The sequence below is a fragment of the Mobula hypostoma genome, chromosome 9 (assembly GCF_963921235.1).
Source record: "Mobula hypostoma chromosome 9, sMobHyp1.1, whole genome shotgun sequence".
NCBI lineage: Eukaryota > Metazoa > Chordata > Chondrichthyes > Myliobatiformes > Myliobatidae > Mobula > Mobula hypostoma.
In genome coordinates this window covers 37,537,664-37,556,423 of record NC_086105.1, presented here as the reverse complement: position 1 = coordinate 37,556,423, position 18,760 = coordinate 37,537,664, and the positions used below count along the sequence as shown (strand labels likewise).

General features: G+C 36.3%; 1 protein-coding gene across 2 annotated transcripts in view; it reads left to right on the top strand.

Annotated features, from left to right (window-relative positions):
• nup50 (nucleoporin 50) overlaps positions 1-18,435 on the top strand; it is a 74,424-nt gene extending 55,989 nt beyond the window's left edge. For both annotated transcript variants that reach the window (XM_063058097.1, XM_063058096.1), the window contains 3 exons: positions 8,163-8,244; positions 9,945-10,063; positions 12,014-18,435. In XM_063058097.1, coding sequence (XP_062914167.1) covers positions 8,163-8,244; positions 9,945-10,063; positions 12,014-12,225 — 413 coding nt within the window. In that variant the 3' untranslated portion in view covers positions 12,226-18,435. The remainder of the gene's footprint in view (positions 1-8,162; positions 8,245-9,944; positions 10,064-12,013) is intronic.
• Positions 18,436-18,760: the final 325 nt, after the last annotated feature.

Here is an 18,760-nt window from a genome sequence, read left to right as displayed (position 1 = left end):
TGTTATCCACTTGAGTAGAAACAACAAAGCAGCATGCTGTTTAGTTTGACGTTTGTACAGGAATCATTGTGTAGTGCAAATAGAATGCTGATTATTGCACTGAGTGCGAGAGTAAGGAAGTTGTGTCATAGACCACACATGAATTAGCCTGTAGTTTTGAGACTCCTTATTTATGCTAAGATATACCTGCCATGATGGCAGTGGACCACAGAGTAGTGAAATTTTTCCACATGAATCAATCCGGTAAACAGTTACTGAGTTTGATAATGTAAATGCTGTGAGGGTGTTTTCCTGATGGGCAATTAAGAATCAGAGAACATGATCTCTGAGAGAGAATGCCCACTTAAGGCTTGAAATGAGTATTTTTTCCCTTGCTTTGATTCATTCAAATTCTGTACATGAAAGCTGTGGATATCAAGAATCACTTCTGCCTAATCAGCCCCACAGTACCTACAAATGAAGTAGAAGGAAATCATCTCCATCTTTTTCTGTCTTGGACAGTCCCAAGAAAAAAGATTACACTGAGGCATTAAGTATATTCAAATCAGAGTGAATTTCGAACAAGTATTGTTTAAACATATATTATCATGATCTTCAGGAAAGTGAAGTTAATGGCGATGATCATAAAATCTAGACCTATATAAAACTACTCCACAATCAATCTTGAGTATTCCCTCCTAAACAGTCCATAACCCTCCATTTTTCTTATCCTCTACATAGCAGTATGTTGTAGGCACCTAAAACTTAACTTTAAAAAAAAACTACCTCTAATCTCTAAACATGCCTCCAGTCATCTTAAACAGATGTTGTCTGGCATTGGCTATTGCTACCCTGAAAATAATACTGACTTTGGTGGGGGGTGGAGCGTGGAGGGCTGGCTGCCCGATTAGTTCAGCCATTCAGAAGTTTGCTTAAACCAATCTGTTTATGTACTCGGCAGCACAATCTAGAGCACTTTTGTTTTAATTATTATTAAGTCAATATCACAACTAACATGTAGTACTATAAAATAGTTGCAAGGAAATATGAAGGAATTATTTAATTAAAAATTGCTGCAAAACAGAGTGCTAATGTAGTCTTTGCGCTTAAATAATGTTGCATTACTTTAACTTAAATGTAGTTGACCTCAGTCCTCTGTTTAAGAATGTAGTAATGGTTGATGGAGCCAACTATCTTTGTGGTCATTGCTGGTTCGGTCTCTGGTTCTAAGCAGCTTATCCTGCAATCAGAAAATTCTACCCCAAACATTTAATAAGCCCCTCCTTCATGATCGTTCTGTCAATATTAGCTCTTTTCTCCAGATCTATGCACTGTTGGTACTTTGTCATAATTTGCACACAGAAATTGTATTGATGTGGAAGGACTCCTGAGTTAAACTGTTCTTGAGCTTCCAGCCAGGTACAGGTATTGATTATAACTGATGTTTTGTTGATGAACTCTATCTTCATCAGGGATGATGCCTGGGCATGTCTAATCTGGTGGTATTTATACACCCGTAGTCCGTCCCTCTTGATTGGTTGGACCTCATCTAATTAGGTTTCTGCTCTTCCACCTTGTTTACAATCAAATTCCAGTTCTTATTTAGAGCAAGACCTTTGTCTTTATTAAATTTCTTTTCCTCTAGTTTTATTTTAATGGCTTCCTTTACCAGGCAGTCCCAAAAGCCATTGGCACGACACAGTAGTTTTGTGCTGTTGAAGTCGATCCTATGGCCATTGCAAATGCTCTGTTCTGCTACTGCCGATTTCTCCAGGTAACCCTCCTGTGCTCCTTGATGCGGGTTTCCACCATGCGTCCCATCTGGCTGATATATGCTGCTCCGCATTCACAGGGAATTCTGTTAAGGTGGAAGAGCAGAAACCTGATTGGATGAGGACTAATCGGAAGGGACGGACTACAGGGGTATAAATATTGCCGGACCAGATGTGCCCAGGCATCATCTGATGGAGATGGCAGAGTTTGCAATGAAATGTCGGTTATAATCTGAACCCAGCTGTACCTGTACCCAGCTGAAAATCTAAGAAATGTTTATTAGTCATATACACCGGGAAAGCACTGGATCCTTTTTTACCTTACAGGTTCTTGCAATTTCTCTATAGTAATAGTAGCACAAAACTCCTTTTGAGGAAGCAGGTAAATATATCCTTGGGTTGGTCTTTGAGTCCTTTTATAGGTTCCTTAGTTTGGAGTCTGTTTCAAAGTTCTGTGATTTCTAATGACATGCTGGGGTTGAAAATTTAGACTTATTGTTAGAGTTGTTGCTCTTTCTGCTTAGTCACCTAGTGTTTTTTCAATTTGTTTGAATCTACTCTTTTTTGTTTTTTGTATTCAATTTCATTTAGTTTCACCTTTTGCGTATCTCGTGTTGCGCATGGCTTTTTGTTTTGGCAAACACAAGTCTTTCTGCATGGGGAAATAAATTGATTCTGTAGCATGTTCATTTATGAACAATTTCCACTGCTCTAAAATCCCTTTCAGCTCATGAATATGTGTGCCCAGTTTACCTTGAATAATCAGTCTTCCATTATGTGACAGTCAGCTATGCTTAAATCTAAATTCTTGGTAGATATTCCTCATTTCTCCCTTTCAAATGGATTATACTTGTTAGATGAAGCTTAATACATGGCTCAATTAACTAAATCTGGCTCGTTATTATAAATGTAAATATGTTTCTGTCAGTCTTGTGTTTTTTTTAATCGCTGATAGTTATTTTTGTTATTTCAAATTCTTTCCTATAACTAAAAATGAAGTAGGTGTCTTATCTGTTTTTGTCAACTACACAAGCATTTACCAATGATCCCATATTAATTCAACTTTCTTCCACCAGCCTAATCTTGTTACCTTGCTACATTTTTGATGTGCTACTGTGAAAACAAGTTCCACTGTCATATAGTTTTGTACAAGAAGGTGTTTTCAGGCTCCCTTTTGTAAACCTTAACCTATTATAATCTGGATCCTTCAGCTACTGAAATGATGTGCTAACAACTGCCCTTTATAATATTACCTGTTAAATTTCATTAATGATAAAAGTTCATGTCCAGTTAGGCTCTCTACATAAAACCATAAGACATAGGAACAAAATTATGCCGTTCGACTAATCAAATCTGCTCTGCCATTTAGTCATGTTAACCTTTCATCCTGGGATTATTATAAAGCTTCTCTGTACCCTCTCCAATGACAGCCCATTCTTACTTAGATAATTTTCTTCCCTCACCCCTCCCAACCCCATTCTCCTACTTCTCCCTCAAAACTCTGGCACCCTTACTAATCAAACACCAATCAACTTTTGTTTTATATTTAACCAGTGATCTGGCTTCCATGCCATCTGTGGCAAGTAATTCCTCAGATACACCACCCTCTAAAGAAATTCCTCCTCCTCTCAATTCTAAAGAAGCATCCTTTTATCCCAAGGTTGTACCCTCTCCCACTACAGGAAACATCCTTTCCACGGTCCACTCTGTCTGGGTCTTTCAATATTGGGTAAGTTTCAATGAGATCACCCTCATCCTTCTAAATTCTAGCAAGTACTGGCTCAGAGCAATCAAGCACTCATCATACATTAACCCTTTCATCCTGGGATCATTATTGCAAAAGCTTCTCTGGACAGTACATCCTTACTTGGATGTGAGGCCAAAATCTGCTCTCAATACTCCAAATATGGTTTGACAATGCCTTATTAAGCCTTGGCATTACATTCTTGCTTTTTTTAAAAAAAAATTTAGTCCTCTCAAAATGAATACTAATAATGTGTTTGCCTTCCTTACCACTGACTCAACCTGCAAGTTAACATTTAGGGAACCCTGAACCAGGACCTTCAAGTCCTTTGCATTTTTGATTTCTGAATTCTTTCTACAGTTAGAAAATAGTCTATGCCTTTATTCTTTTTACCGAAGTGCTAGACCATACACTTCACATTGTATAACACTGGCCACTTCTTTGTCCATTTTCCCAACCTATCCAAGTCCTTCTGCAGACTCCCTGCTTTCTTAACACTACCGGTTCCTTCACTTCCCTTTGTGTCATCTGCAAACGTAATTACAGCACATTCAGTTCTGTCTCCAGATCATTAACATGTAACGTTAAAAGTAGGGGACCCATTACTGGCTCCTGCAGAACATCGCCAGCCAACCTCTAAAGGTCCTCGGTCTTCCCATTCTTTGCACTCTGTCAGTCAGCCTTGCTAGTACCTTTTCTGTAATACCATGGGCTCTGTCTTGTTCAGCAGGCTTATGGATAGCACAAAATCAAAGGTCTTCTGAAAATTCAAGTAAACAGCATTCACTGACTCCCCTTTGTCTATCCTGCTTGTTACTTCCTCAAGAAGGAAGACACTTGTGTAATGCAAAAAAAGTTATCCTAACAGTGCCACAGAAGCTCATAATTTTTCCAGATAACGTGAAAGATGAAATACTTCATTAAGATCATCGTGCCTTTGCAACATGATTGATTGCTACTTGTATTTATGCATTTTGCCACTCTACAGTTCTCTTCAGGAACCCAATGGACCACAATGACTCTTAAGTTCTTCAATCTTTCCTTCACAGTTACCAATTCCTGCATGCTTCCAATTGCATCATCTCTTGTCTTTAAAGCAGCGGTCCCCAACCACCAAGCCGCAAAGCATGTGCTACCGGTCCGCGAGGAAACAATGAGTCAGCTGCACCTTTCCTCATTCCGTCACACACTGTTGAACTTGAACATAAGGCTGCCAACAGTCCTGTATTTGCCGGGACATCCCGTATATTGGGCTAAATTGGTTTATCCCATACGGGACTGCCCTTGTCCCATATTTCCCCCGCTAAGGTAGAGCATTCCTCTGAAACCTTTCGTGCCCGAATGGCGTAAAGCGAAGAAGCAATTACCATTAATTTATATGGGAAAAATTTTTGAGTGTTCCCAGACCCAAAAAATAACCTACCAAATCATACCAAATAACATATAAAACCAAAAATAACACTAACATATAGTAAAAGCAGGAATGACTTGATAAATACACAGCCTATATAAAGAAGAAATAATGTATGTACAGTATAGTTGGGAAGATTAAGCCAAAACTGGTTTGTGGGGAAAAAAATCGGCACGTACGCGCATGCGCGCACAGATGCCCGCGCAAGGCTTCATGGTCATGGTAGTCTTTCCTGGGGTAAACACAAGTGTCCCGTATTTGACTGCTACTTTTGTCCCTTATTTGGGAGTGAGAAAGTTGGCAACCCTAACTGTAAAAGACATGTTGAGATGAGTTTAACCCTACTTGAACAACCTCCCCACCCCCCCCCCACCCCCAACTGGTCGGCCGGTCCACAAGGATATTGTCAATATTAAACTGGTCCGCAGTTCAAAGAAGGTTGGGGACCCCTGCTTTAAAGTGACAGTTATCTATCGTTAGGGCTACATACTTTGCTGCTAAATTATAACCAGGTTTACTTGCCATTTTGCAGGCATCCATTTCATGACAATTGAACATAATTTGCATCTAAAGATTGCTCATTTGTCCCTTGCACTGGGCAATTTTATAATAAATGCGTATTTTGGCTACACACTTAAGTTTGGTGTTCCTAATGTTTCACTTGTCATGTTAACTACATGTTACTCACTTCACAGGCCTGTATCCTGTTGCCTTCAGCATTCATTTTTATGTTTATTATCCATGAACATAAGAAATACAAGCAGGAGTAGACTGCTCAGCCACTCAAGCATGCCCTGTCATTCAATATGATTTTCCTCATGCCTCATCTGTTTTGTGCCAGTTCCCCATGGTCCTCACTTCTCTCTTTCCAAAGTGTATTTACATCCGCCATTAAATAGCCCCAATAATCCAGTCCCTCTGATTTAGAAGATTCCAGCAATTCAGTAACCTCAAATTCGAATTGAATTACAGGTGGTGACAAATCAGCATATAGGAGGGAGATTGAAAATCTGGCTAAGAGGTGCCACAACCACTCATTTAATGTCAGCAAAACCAAAGAGCTAATTACTGACTTCAGGAAGAGACTAGATGTTCATGAGCCAGTCCTCATTGGAGGATCAGAGATGGAGAGGGTCAGCAACTTGAAATTCCTCTGTTATTGTTTGAGGATCTGTCCTGGGCCCAGCGCATAGTGCAATTAAAAAGAAAACATGGCGGAGCTTTGCTTAGAAGGTTGTGACAATTTGGCATGTCATCTAAAACTTTGACAAACTTGTGTAGATGTGTGGAGGAGGGTATATCGACTGTTGTAACACAATGCCTTTGTACAGAAAAACCTTCTTTTTAAAAAAAAAAGTAAGCCCAAGTCCATCACGGAGAAAGCTTGATATCACTGGGCATGAGAACTGGCTAATGTCAATCTCAGCATTAATAGTTGTGGTTCAAATATACAATACTTATCTGGATTGCTATCTATTCAATAATAAATCTGTGCATAGAGTTTGTAAACGTTCTAATTATTTTATACATCACTTTAAAATATTTTAAATATATCAACTAAAAATATGACTAAGACCATGACAAACTTCTCAAGCTTTATTCATCCAAGGAATACTTAAAACTATGCTTACTTTCCTACTCTTCAAGGATTCCCTGATCAATACAAAATATACCTCAACATTGATATTTAGGATTCATGAACTATAAATGTTCTTAGTTATATCTGCTTATTTAAATACAATTCAAATTAAAATGCTATAAACCAATTTCTAAAGTGGTCCCACTGATAGATCTCTTCAACAGCTGCCTATTACTGACTTAAGGCAAAAAAAAAACCCATTATATATAGAAAATATGCTTTAAAAGCTCAGATAAATACTGCATGCTCTCCAAAAGATCTTCAAACAAAATAACTTCACATAGCAGGACACACGAGGAAAAATGAAATCATGTAAATTCTGTCAAATTAGCTTGTTTTATACAATATTTAATTAGAGCAGGTAATGCTCAACTGTGGAGATTGATTTATAATAATATCAGGTTATGTTTAAGAAAGCTTCTGTAGTGGGAAAGTATGGCATTAAACTATATACACCCTGACATTAGTTTTCTAAATAGAAATAATGAAAAACAAGAGAGAGAGACACAGACACCCCCCGCCCCCCGTGAAATTGGTGATGGTAGTCCATAGTTTAATTACAGTGCATTCCACTTTATTGGGACACATCGGGACTAGTACATTTTGGCCCAATACAGCAGCTGCCCAAATTAGGCAAATCTCATGGAAATAGATAAAATGTGTAAAGAAGACAAACTACCATTTAACTGAGTAAGAATTTGTATATTTAAATGAATACAGAATTGATTTGTACAATGCCAATACCTCTACCATTAAACTGTATTAATTCCTAAGTTATCCATGGAGGAATTCATCTGCTGTCCTTTTGACTACAAATGACAAAATCAGTACAGACACGTGCAGATAATTGACTGTTTTCATACAATGTGAGGATTGCATCCTCCAAATCTTCATTTGCATTGTAACATTCAAAATGATTGTCGATACCTTCAAGTTCGTCAAAGGTTTTAACTTGAAGGAGTGAAATAGTTTTAGTTTCATTTTCACTCCCGGCTGTTTCTAGTATCTCTAAGACTGAATGCTTAAAACTGCAGTGAGCAAAACAATTTGAAATTGTCTTGCTGCTTATTTCTCACCAACTATCAGTGACAAAAATCACTGCTTTTTGAACACGCACGCAACTGACGCTAGCTGATTGCTTTAAGCATGGTGTAGTGTCTTACCAGCCACGCAAGTGCACGTAACTGATGCTAGTTAGGTACTGTTTGGCAACAGTGTCCTGCCCCAGTTAAGCAGAATATTGTCCCAAATAAATAAAGGGAATCCTAGCTATTTTCTGGATTAGTTGTAGTTTTTTAAAGGGGTGCAACAAATAAGCAGCTGCCCTGATTATCCAATGGCCCAATTAACTAACCAAAATTTACTGTAAATGATTTTAAAGTATGATCTTAATAGCAAAACACATTGAGTACTAATTGATTACAATGGATTAGGAGAAAAAAATCATCAATGTCACCATTATAATACAGCCCAATGTTCATATTTCTTGCAGTAAGGAGAAGGTTATTTTATCCATCTTGTATATGCTCATTGACAACCATTTTTCTTAGTTTTTGTATCCATTGTTTCCTTTGCTATCATATTTTTAAAAAATTTGCTGCTTATTCCAATTTGTAGATGAAAATGAAGAAGAGAGTGAAGAGCCTCCTAAACCAGTTGTAAATGAAATCAAGGAAGAAGATGCAATCTTTTCAAAGAAGTACGTAACGTTATTTGAAGTAAAGTTTGTAATAATTGATTTTGTGAATGATGTATATTTGATTTCCAAGGTAAAAGTAGCATGTCTAAATTTCGATTGTCTTTTGGACCTTAAGTATTTGTAACTTGATTCAGATTCTACTTGATTCAGATTCTACAGTGGGAAACCATTTTAAATGTGTTTGCATTTGTCCTGCATGCAAGTATTTATTTAGGACCTTTAATCAGTTTAACTTTAAGTTTAACTTGCTAATCCTGGAAATAAATTTCCTTTTCTGTAGAGCTCTGTAGAAAATGGTGTATGCAAGACTTTGTTCCCAGACTTATACTAAGTATTTTATCTGGACAGTTCAATGGTTAGCCTCTATCTGCCCATGTTCTATTAGCTTATAATTTGCATTGTTGTAGTGAAAGAACAGCATGTGCTGAAGTCTAAAGTTTTTGCAAAGGCATGTTTCCTTTTTGCACTCAATATTCTATACCTTGTTGATGCAAAGATTAGGATTCTTGTTACAATACAAATAAAGATCACTTGACCCATCTGATCCATGCATTTCTCAGCAGAGCAATTCCATTTTCCATTTTATTACTTCCAGCCTTGCCACTTTCTCAGATTGGCCATCAACTGTTTGACTGTCCTGCCACTGGGTATTAGGGATAATTAATAGTGAACAATTAATCTGCTGACATATTTCTAGAACAGGAAGAAGAATTTGGAGACTTGTAAGTTATGTGGAGTGAACGGATAGTGTAATCTTGTTTTCCTTGTTGCAAAAGAAGCTGAGCAATGACCTGATAGAAGTATATGAGATTATAAAAAATAGAGCAGATGGTCAAAATCTCTTTCCACGTGGCAGAGGTATCTAAATAAGAGGGTAAAGGGCTAAGATGAGAGGTAGAACATTGAGGGGGGTAGGTTTTACAGAGGGGGGTAGGTTTTACATAGAAAATGGTTGACACTGGGATGCAGATACAATTACTACATTTAAGAGGCATTTTAAATACCTGTCTAAACAGCGGTGACATAGGGATATGGATGTAATGAGGACAAATGGGATTAGTGTAGATAGAAAAAATATTTGAAATGGATTTGATGGTACTGTAAAAGGCCCATTTCTGTTCTGTATAAAACTAACAAATATTTAATTATTATCTACATATTGACAATTCCTTTTACTTTGGCATTTCAGGTGAATTTTTACTTTCAATTTATTTTGGAAAACTATTTCAGTCTTGCCTCTTTGTAATATTTTCTTCTGGCCCCCCCCCCCCCCGAAAAGAAACATCCATTTAAGTGTTTTTTTTACAATCATATGACATCCTAAACTTTTAGGAACTAAAAGTTCACTTTTGAATATATTATTAATTGATGAAACTAATTTCTTTACATCCAGACCCAGCTCCTGAGCGCTGGAGTATTCTGAGTTGACTTAATAAGCTGTTAGACTGCTGCCAACAGTTCAACTGGAGCATCCATCAATACCTTCTTAGGGAAACCTGTGATGTTGTAATTAAGACTGATCATACACTCAATGCAGATGCTCTGAAGCAGATTTTTGAATGTCACTTATTTTATATGGGAAAAGGTTCATGGTTGTCAATATGGAATTTCAGTCTTAAATTGTCAAGCGCAGGACGAGTGTCTCTTATCGGGGTGTGCTTAATGTTATTAAGCTTAAGTATTAAATTTTGCTTTTCCAGATGTAAAATGTTCTACAAGAAGGATGGAGATTTTAAAGATAAAGGAATTGGTACAATCCATTTAAAACCTGTGGCAGATCAAAAATTTCAGTTGTTGATACGAGCAGATACTAATCTAGGTGAGTTAATTAGCATCTATAATTCACCTAAATCATGTAGCAAAAATAATTTATACGGAATCTAGCAGGCAGATCCAGCAATGCTAGAGGTTTACATCTTAAATGTGATAATCAAATTCTGGGTTTAGCCATCCTAACTTGACTGGTGACTGCATTGAATACCTCATCTTCTGATTTATCAAAGGTTTTCAAGTAAAATAAGGCAGTGGCCAATAGAATAATGGAATATTATGCACATATTTGGATAAGTGCACTTCCAACAACACCATCAGAGATGATTTGTGATTTGTACTGTTAAAACTTTACTGCCTTCATTTGAGATGTACTATCTGCAAAATGAACTGCCACAACTCTCCAGACCTTTAACAGCATCACCCAGACTTTTGATCCCTACCACTTTAAAAGCCATGTTGGCAACCATCCCAATCTGTAGATGTGTCACAGATCTTCAGTTGCTGGGTTAAAATTGTGGAGTTCCCTTCCCTAACAATCTTGTGTCAGTGTGTTTAACCATAGTAGTTTCAAGTGTCAATTGCACTACCATCCCAAGAAACATTAGCAATGACATTGATGATTTGAGGAAATGCTCACAATTTATGGTTTTCCCCAACACCTTCCACTTGTAAATTATATTGGAAGAAAAACCTGCTGTAAAACCAGCCAATTACTTTTTAGCAATACAGCGCCCTTTAGGTACTGTTCATCCTCTAGCATGAATTCATTGTATTTCATAGAGTTGCTGGATTTTAACACTTCTATTCTCTGAAACCTCCACATTTGAATTTTTTTCCCAAAACTGCTTTTTTCATTAAAAATTGTTTTTATATATGCAGGTCATTGCTTTATGGGACAATTCAGTGTTCTTAGCATATTATTACATTTATTTACTTACTTGTGGTCCACATGGTTTTAATTATTCTTTCACCCATTAAGTTTTGAGAGGATTTTCCAAAGGGCCTAATGCCATGAGGACTCTGCTCTGACAGTCCACATGAAAGCTTAGGGTAGCTACACGAAGCTTCAGTTTGTCGCTCAGATTGGACAGATCCAGACTGCAGTATTCAGTTTTGGATTGCTCCTTGCACTGGAAGACCAGCAAGTTTCAGGCAGACCCAAGTGCATCTTTTGCTGAATCACCGATAGGAAAGTTTGTCTCAGTATGTGTCCCTGAGAACACCCAATGAGTATTGTGCAACTGATCAGAAAAAAGCCATAGCTTCCCTTCCCATATCGTCTTGGCAAACACACATTCCAGAAGAAGGTGTGTCTCATCCACACCAGGCCATCCTGAGGGAGCATAGAGTGAATCTGAGCTCTTAGCTGTGCATGATGATTTTACAGGGAGGACCCAGTACCAACTAAGAAACACCTTACTTTTGTCTGATTTCAAAAAATTACCTCGGTACAATACTTAAAAGCCTTTGAGACGAGGGAGGGACGAAATCTAAACAATTGAATATGATTTCAATATATTTCATTAGTATAGTTACACATTACTAAGTGGATTGATTTTTGGAAAAGCCATTCGGGGGTCTTTAGGCTGAATGGCTTGCTTTGATGTGTTAATCTATAATTAATATATGTATAGATTTATTAACTGAAAATTGACAACATCTTATTCAGCATAAGAACACAACTATTTGAGGGAATAAAACAAGAACCCATGTTCCATTTACAAATCTAATGCTTTGTTTTGACTGGAAGATTTTATTGAGTTTGAGTTTGTAAGTTGCTGTTTAAATTAGAAGTACTTTTACAAGTACAAATGCTGGAAAACATTTCCATTAGTTAATAAGTCATTGAAGCAAGGCTTTGAATAAAACTCAATGGAAGTAGAATGTGTGATTTATGTTTAAGAGTAGACTTGAATATAAAATTTAATTATACATGAGAATATGTTGATGGGAAATTGCTAGATTTTTAAGGCTTTCAACTTTTTTTCTCAACCAGGAAATATTTTACTGAATATTATGCTTCATCCATCATTACCTTGTACAAGAACAGGAAAAAACAACATCCTTCTCGTCTGTGTTCCTAATCCTCCCATTGATGACAAAAATCCAGATGCTGCTATGCCAATTTTGATCCGTGTGAAAACTACTCAGGATGCGGATGAGCTTCACAAAATTATTACGGAGAAACAGGCTGCACATCAAGTATAATTATTGGTGCTCTGATACTGTAAACAAGTTTTGCCAAGTTGCTGCTAGGGTCTTCAATTCTCACCTTTTAAAATAAAATGTTACTGGTTCAGGAAGTTATAATTGTTTGGCAGATTGCACTTAAGTGCTTTCACTATGAAAGGAACATCCCCATGTACTGGAGTTATTTTCTGTGTACACTAGTGGCCTGACCTGATTTTCAGCAGCATTGATAGATCATTTAGACCACGAGTTTGATAAATAGGGCCAGTATATTTAATAACCTGGCAACCAATGTCATGGAAAAACCTGTGTGCTAACCTAGGGAATTAGAATTTTTTCTTGCTTACATTCAGACTTCCAGTTCCACTTTTTTCTGGTTTCTAGTGCAGATTATAATCAAGTAATAGGAATAATGTTGAAACACCTCTAATCAAACTGTTGTAGCAGTTGATATTTGCCTCTGCTCCATTTCCAAAAAGGCTGTTGAGTATCCCTGTTCACCAGTTTGGGAATAAAGCATGCAAGGTTCACACCTTTTATTAGAATAAGATAAAATATTGAGCCCAAGAGAGCTTGGAAGCTGAACTGAGCAGGGAAGGAGTAAAAATAAAATCCATCTTAACTAAGTCAAATAGCACATGGAGGATGGAAATGATTTTGTGAATACAATGAAGTAAATTTAGGAAAAAACCAGTGATTGGAATTGGTGAATAAATAAATGTTGAATTCTTGCCATTTTCCTGAACTCCCTTATAACTGTCCATTTTAACTATTGGTGAGCTACATTGCTTTCACTTCGTATCATAATGTATCCAAAAAAAACTGTTGATTGTTGATCTTGATTCTTAATTTATGTAACATTTGATTAAGTTTAATTTGTTGGAAGATGAGAATTTTTAGACCATATAAAATGCATTTCAGACTGGTGTCGTGAGGTGGTAAATTTGGCCAAAGATATGGTTTAATGCCATACTTTCCCACTATAGAAGCTTTCTTAAACATAACCTGATATTATAAATCAATCCACAGTTGAGCATTACCTGCTCTAATTAAATATTGTATAAAACAAGCTAATTTGACAGAATTTACATGATTTCATTTTTCCTCGTGTGTCCTGCTATGTGAAGTTATTTTGTTTGAAGATCTTTTGGAGAGCATGCAGTATTTATTTGAGCTTTTAAAGCATATTTTCTATATATAATGGGGTTTTTGCCTTAAGTCAGTAATAGGCAGCTGTTGAAGAGATCTATCAGTGGGACCACTTTAGGAATTGGTTTGTAGCATTTTAATTTGAATTGTATTTAAATAAGCAGATATAACTAAGAACATTTATAGTTCATGAATCCTAAATATCAATGTTGATTGAGGTGTACTTTGTATTGATCAGGGAATCCTTGAAGAGTTGGAAAGTAAGCATAGTTTTAAGTATTCCTTGGATGAATAAAGCTTGAGAAGTTTGTCATGGTCTTAGTAATGTTTTTAGTTGATGTATTTAAAATATTTTAAAGTGATGTATAAAATAATTAGAACGTTTACAAACTCTATGCACAGATTTATTATTGAATAGATAGCAATCCAGATAAGTATTGCATATTTGAACCACAATTATTAATGCTGAGGTTGATATTAGCCAGTTCTCATGCCCAGTGATATCAAGCAACATGCAATGTTCATATGTGTCACGTGACATCATTTTGGTCATTTGGCATCAATTTTGTATTCCATGATCTATAGGGGCGGTGCCAAAAATGCACAAGAATGAAATCAGAAATGAGTTGGATGTACTTACTATAAAAATGTCATAAGTTGGGGATTTTCTCTAGGGAAATAAAAGAAAGGAGATCAATTGTGATCTTTATGTAATGAGTTATCACTTATTCCTAGAAAGTATTACCAAGTGATGAATCTGCAACTAGAGGTTGGGAAGTAGGCAGGAAGTAGAAAGTTCTGTGCAGAGGACCAATTGAGTAGCATAGTTAAATATAAGCAGAAGCTGGATAAGCACAAGAGGGACAAAAGAATAGATTGACAGTTATCTGAGAGGGGGTGAGGAACTTGTGAAATGAACACCAGCGTAGAGATGTCTGTATCGGCAATCTATTGATGACATTATTAAATTGATCTAAAATGCGGCTTTTGTTATAACTAATTTTGGTAAATACTGTTTGCTGAAGTTTTGCCATACAAGTATTTTAAAAGTAATTTTAAAATGCAGTTTACCAATGAAAGTGTTAAATTTTTGAGTTATAGTGGCTTGGGAAAGACTATAACTTTTATTTTTGTAATTCAGTTGCTGAATCCCAGAGATTCCTAACTTGATTTCTTTTCAATGTTGGTATTTCCTACATCTATATCTTACCAACTTGCGGGAATTTAAAAAATACTGCTATGCTCTTCTGTGTCTAGTTATTCAGTTTACCAGTTTGTTACAGGCAGTATCATCGCATGTGATCTGATTTAATAAAATGGTTCTCATAAGAGGAAATGTACAGCACCTTGGAACCTTCCACGTGAAGGACCTTGCCAACTTTACCTACTGACTATCTTTTTAAAAGCTGGAAGTAAAATTGCTTGTAACCTGTGATGTGCATCTTCTGAATTTATTTCTGAATTGCTAAACCTACTTGTGAAAACAGAATGAAAGTAAATTATCTTTCAGCATAAACAATTTTGAACCAAATTGAGAATTTGTATGTTCTATTGGAAAAGATTTATTTTGACACTGGAATTTTTTAAACAACTTTCCATTTTAAGGTTCAGCAGAATGTTACTGTTTGCATGTATGTGGCCTTGAAACTGGTCACTTATTTATAGATGTTGCTAGAGTAATTGATAAAGCAAAATGACTTGAAAACACTTGCATCTTAAGCCAATCAGGTATCCAATGGAATAGAAACTAATTCAAAAATTCAATAATGTGATTGCTAGAAATCTGAAATTAAAACAGGAAAAAGTCAGAAATATGCAATGGGTGATATGGGGTCTGAGGAGAAAAAAATTTGTTAACATGTTGATGACCTTGTAACAGTTCTGGGAAAAATTAAGATATTAACAGGTTTTGATCTCCTCGTGCAGGAGATACACCTCGTGAGCCAAGACTGCTCATGAGACAGTTCTATCTGGGCCACCTCTGAACAACAAGTTCCCGGTGCAGTCATAGTTATAGATTAAAGATGCTTTTGCTTTTTAAATTAAGCCTCACCATGTCTGTGTTAGCTGTGGAACTTTTGGCCAGCAGGAAGAAGAAATGCCCATCTCATCAAGATTTTAAACCTGATTCTGTGAACCTAGTTCTCTCAGTCAGATGGTCTTTCGTTAATATGAGTTATGGATGATCTAGCATATTTCGCAATTGTTTCTCATAAGTCAATTATTGATCTTGAGAGAGATCTGCCAAGTCTCATTTGATTTTTTGTTTGTTTATTTATTTTCAATATTTTCCTCCCTTCCTTCCCAAAAATATTCGCAGTGATGGCATCTTCCATAAAGTTGATACCTAATTGGTGAAGCCTAATCAGACGAGGTCTCAGTTTTCGTTGAATATCTCTGAGACATTTTTAAAATTTTGAATGATATTAGTTTTGATAGTTTATTTTATAAAGCTTTATTATGTGTGAACTAACTCAAGTAATTCCTGTCACCTGAAACCTGTCCACCTTCCTAAGAGCTGCTTTGTCCTCATTGAAATAATTGGCGTGTCTGAGCTGTGCAAGATGTAACCAAGTGCAGATTCAACAGGTTGACTTCCCAGCACAGTTGCTGGGGCTGCTAATGCTTAAAGAAGTTTCAGCATTGTCCTGTTGAACTCTATAGGGTGCCCAATATTGTACTGACAGCAACACCAACCACTTAGCAGTTTTAGATATTTATTTGTTTTATTTTTATTTAGTGTTACAGCGTGGAGTATGCTTTTCTGGCCTTTTGAGCCATGTCACCCCAGCAACCCCTCAACCCCAATGAATCCTGTGGTATAATTTACAATGACCAATTAACTTACCCAGTACATCTTCGGATGGTGGGAGGAAACTGGAGCACTCACAGAAAACCCATGCATTCCATGAGGACTCCTTACAGAGCAGCACAGGAATTGGACTCTGAGTGCCCGAATGCCTTCAGCTGTAATAGTGGCTCACTAACCACTATGCTACTGTAGCACTCAAATTTATAATCACAAGCAACCTTCTGAAGCATTTCAGACTTGCAGCTAGGCATTCCTGCAAAAAAGAAATGTCTCACTGATACTGAAAAAGGGAAGCTTTTCACAATTACAATGGAAGATCAACCTGGAAGGGTAATTTTTTAAAAACTTATGTATATTTACATTGATGCTGTCTGATTGGCTATTTCCAGCATTTTCTGCCTTGTGTATCGTGTATTCTGTAGGATATTTGAAAATACTGATAATGTGAACAGTTTTTTCAAAATTGCTGCTGGTTTTGGTTGGTGTTTTTTGACATAGTTTCTATGAATTTATTGACACAGCAATAGCATTGCACTCTCTTCCTGCCCAATATGGTTAATGTAATCACATTTTTATTTGGGGGGAAAAGTAAACATGACAGGCTACTGACTGACTTGTAAGTCAGGAGCTTCTGGCACTTCCTATCTATTATGGGTTAACAGGCTAATTTGAAAACAATTAACTTCCTCAGTATCATTTTTAAAAAAGAGGGCAAAATTATTGTTGCCCTGTGAGCCTAAGGATGTGACTGTGATAGGTTTTTAAATCTGCAATTGTTGTGAACTGAAACTCTGAATTCTTCCACAAATCAAAAATATATTTAATAATGTTGACTGTGTTAATCTTTGTCAGCAATTCTACATTGAAGCATCCAAACATAGAATGTGTTCCCAGTTTATGTTATAATAGTTGCTTTTGATGCAGTTCCAAAAGTAAATTTAAAAGCTAAAGTTTTTTTAACACCCTAGCTGCAAGTGGGAACGGATTTTTAATTTATTCTTTCTTCACAGGTGAATTTAATTTGGTTTACTCCCTTTTACGAATTTGTTCCCAATACAGCTGGACACATTTGTCAGTCATTTATTAGGAAGCGAATTGAAGAATCCAGATTTCAAAATGAAAGTGAGAAAGAAAACAATTTATTAGAATTTTTGAAAAGCCGAGTCCAGTTGCATGTTCATCATGCTTAGCTTTGGTTCTCTAAAATGAACATTTTAAGGATTTTTCACTTTGTTGACAATCCAATCTGTAGCGGTTAGTGTGACGCTATTAAAGTCTGTACGTACTTCCAGTGGAATAGTGCGGTTTCTCTAGGCCCCCCAGTTTTCGCCCACAGTCCAAAGATACCAGTTAGCAGGTTAATTATGCATTGTAAGTTGTCCTGTGATTAGGCTATGGTTAAACTGTGAGGTGCTGGGCAGTGCAGCTTGAAGGGCCAGCAGGACCTATTCTGTTGTATCTCTAAATAAATAAATAGCGGGTTTGAGCTGTAGATTTGAAATTTAGTAATAAGGTAAAGAGGCAGCCATGCAAATAATAAGGGATCGTTAAATGATGAAAAAAAAATGAGAGGGATGTGTAAGTGAGCAGTATGACTGAGGAATAGATGGGGGGTTTTATCCAATGCAACTTTTCTAGGTACTGTGTACTTTAAGATTGTGATACTTCGTCAAGTGGCACAGATGAAAGCTTTTTATTATACAGAACATGAAGTCCTTTTATTCTAACTCTGCAATAAATGCCTCTGTTTGAAAAGACAAGTTTAGTTTTCAGCATTTGTAATTCATATAATGTTAAATGAATTAGTTTTATATTATGTTTGTGGATTACAAAATAAATGACTGAGAGACAATTGGCTTGATTTTCTTTTATTCATAATAGTTGTTTTTCTAAAATTTTAAGTATATTCTGGCCTGTTATGCTTAAAGGATTTTTGTCTTGATTTTTGGAATCATTGATTAGATGTTTTAACCATTTTAGTTTGTTTTGTTTTTAAGAATCTTGTTGCTTAATGTCTAAATGCTTTAATTGTAAGATGTGTAAAAGCTTAGTCTGTAAGTTTTTTTTAATGTAAAGGAATGAATATATAGTTTACTGCGGGACATTTTATTTTGAATTAATTTAAGGACAAGGTGCTGTCTTTGATCATTAATTAACATGGTGATTATAGTTTTATTTGGTACATACACTTTTTACCAGTACCCTATCCCAGAAGAATTTTTAACTGGGAGCAAAACTTTATTTGAATAATATTTGGACACAGAATATTAATACACTACTCTCTGTAAAGCATGAGGGCATGTGGTATATTAATGTTCCCCAATTTTGAGAAACCTGCAAGCTCTCATTAAATGTGCTTTTCATGAACAGCTTTTAAAGTGAACTGTTTTGTTGCAGGATATTGATTAAAAGCCAAGTTTAAACACTTGAAGATGCATTTGCATGAATAAAATATAGACCAATAGATTTTTGAGTATCCTCTTTTAAAGATGCTGATTTTGAGCATTTACAGTGGCATGCAAGAGTTTGGGCACCCCGGTCAAAATTTCTGTTACTGTAAGTACCTAAGCAAGTAAAAGATGACCTGATTTC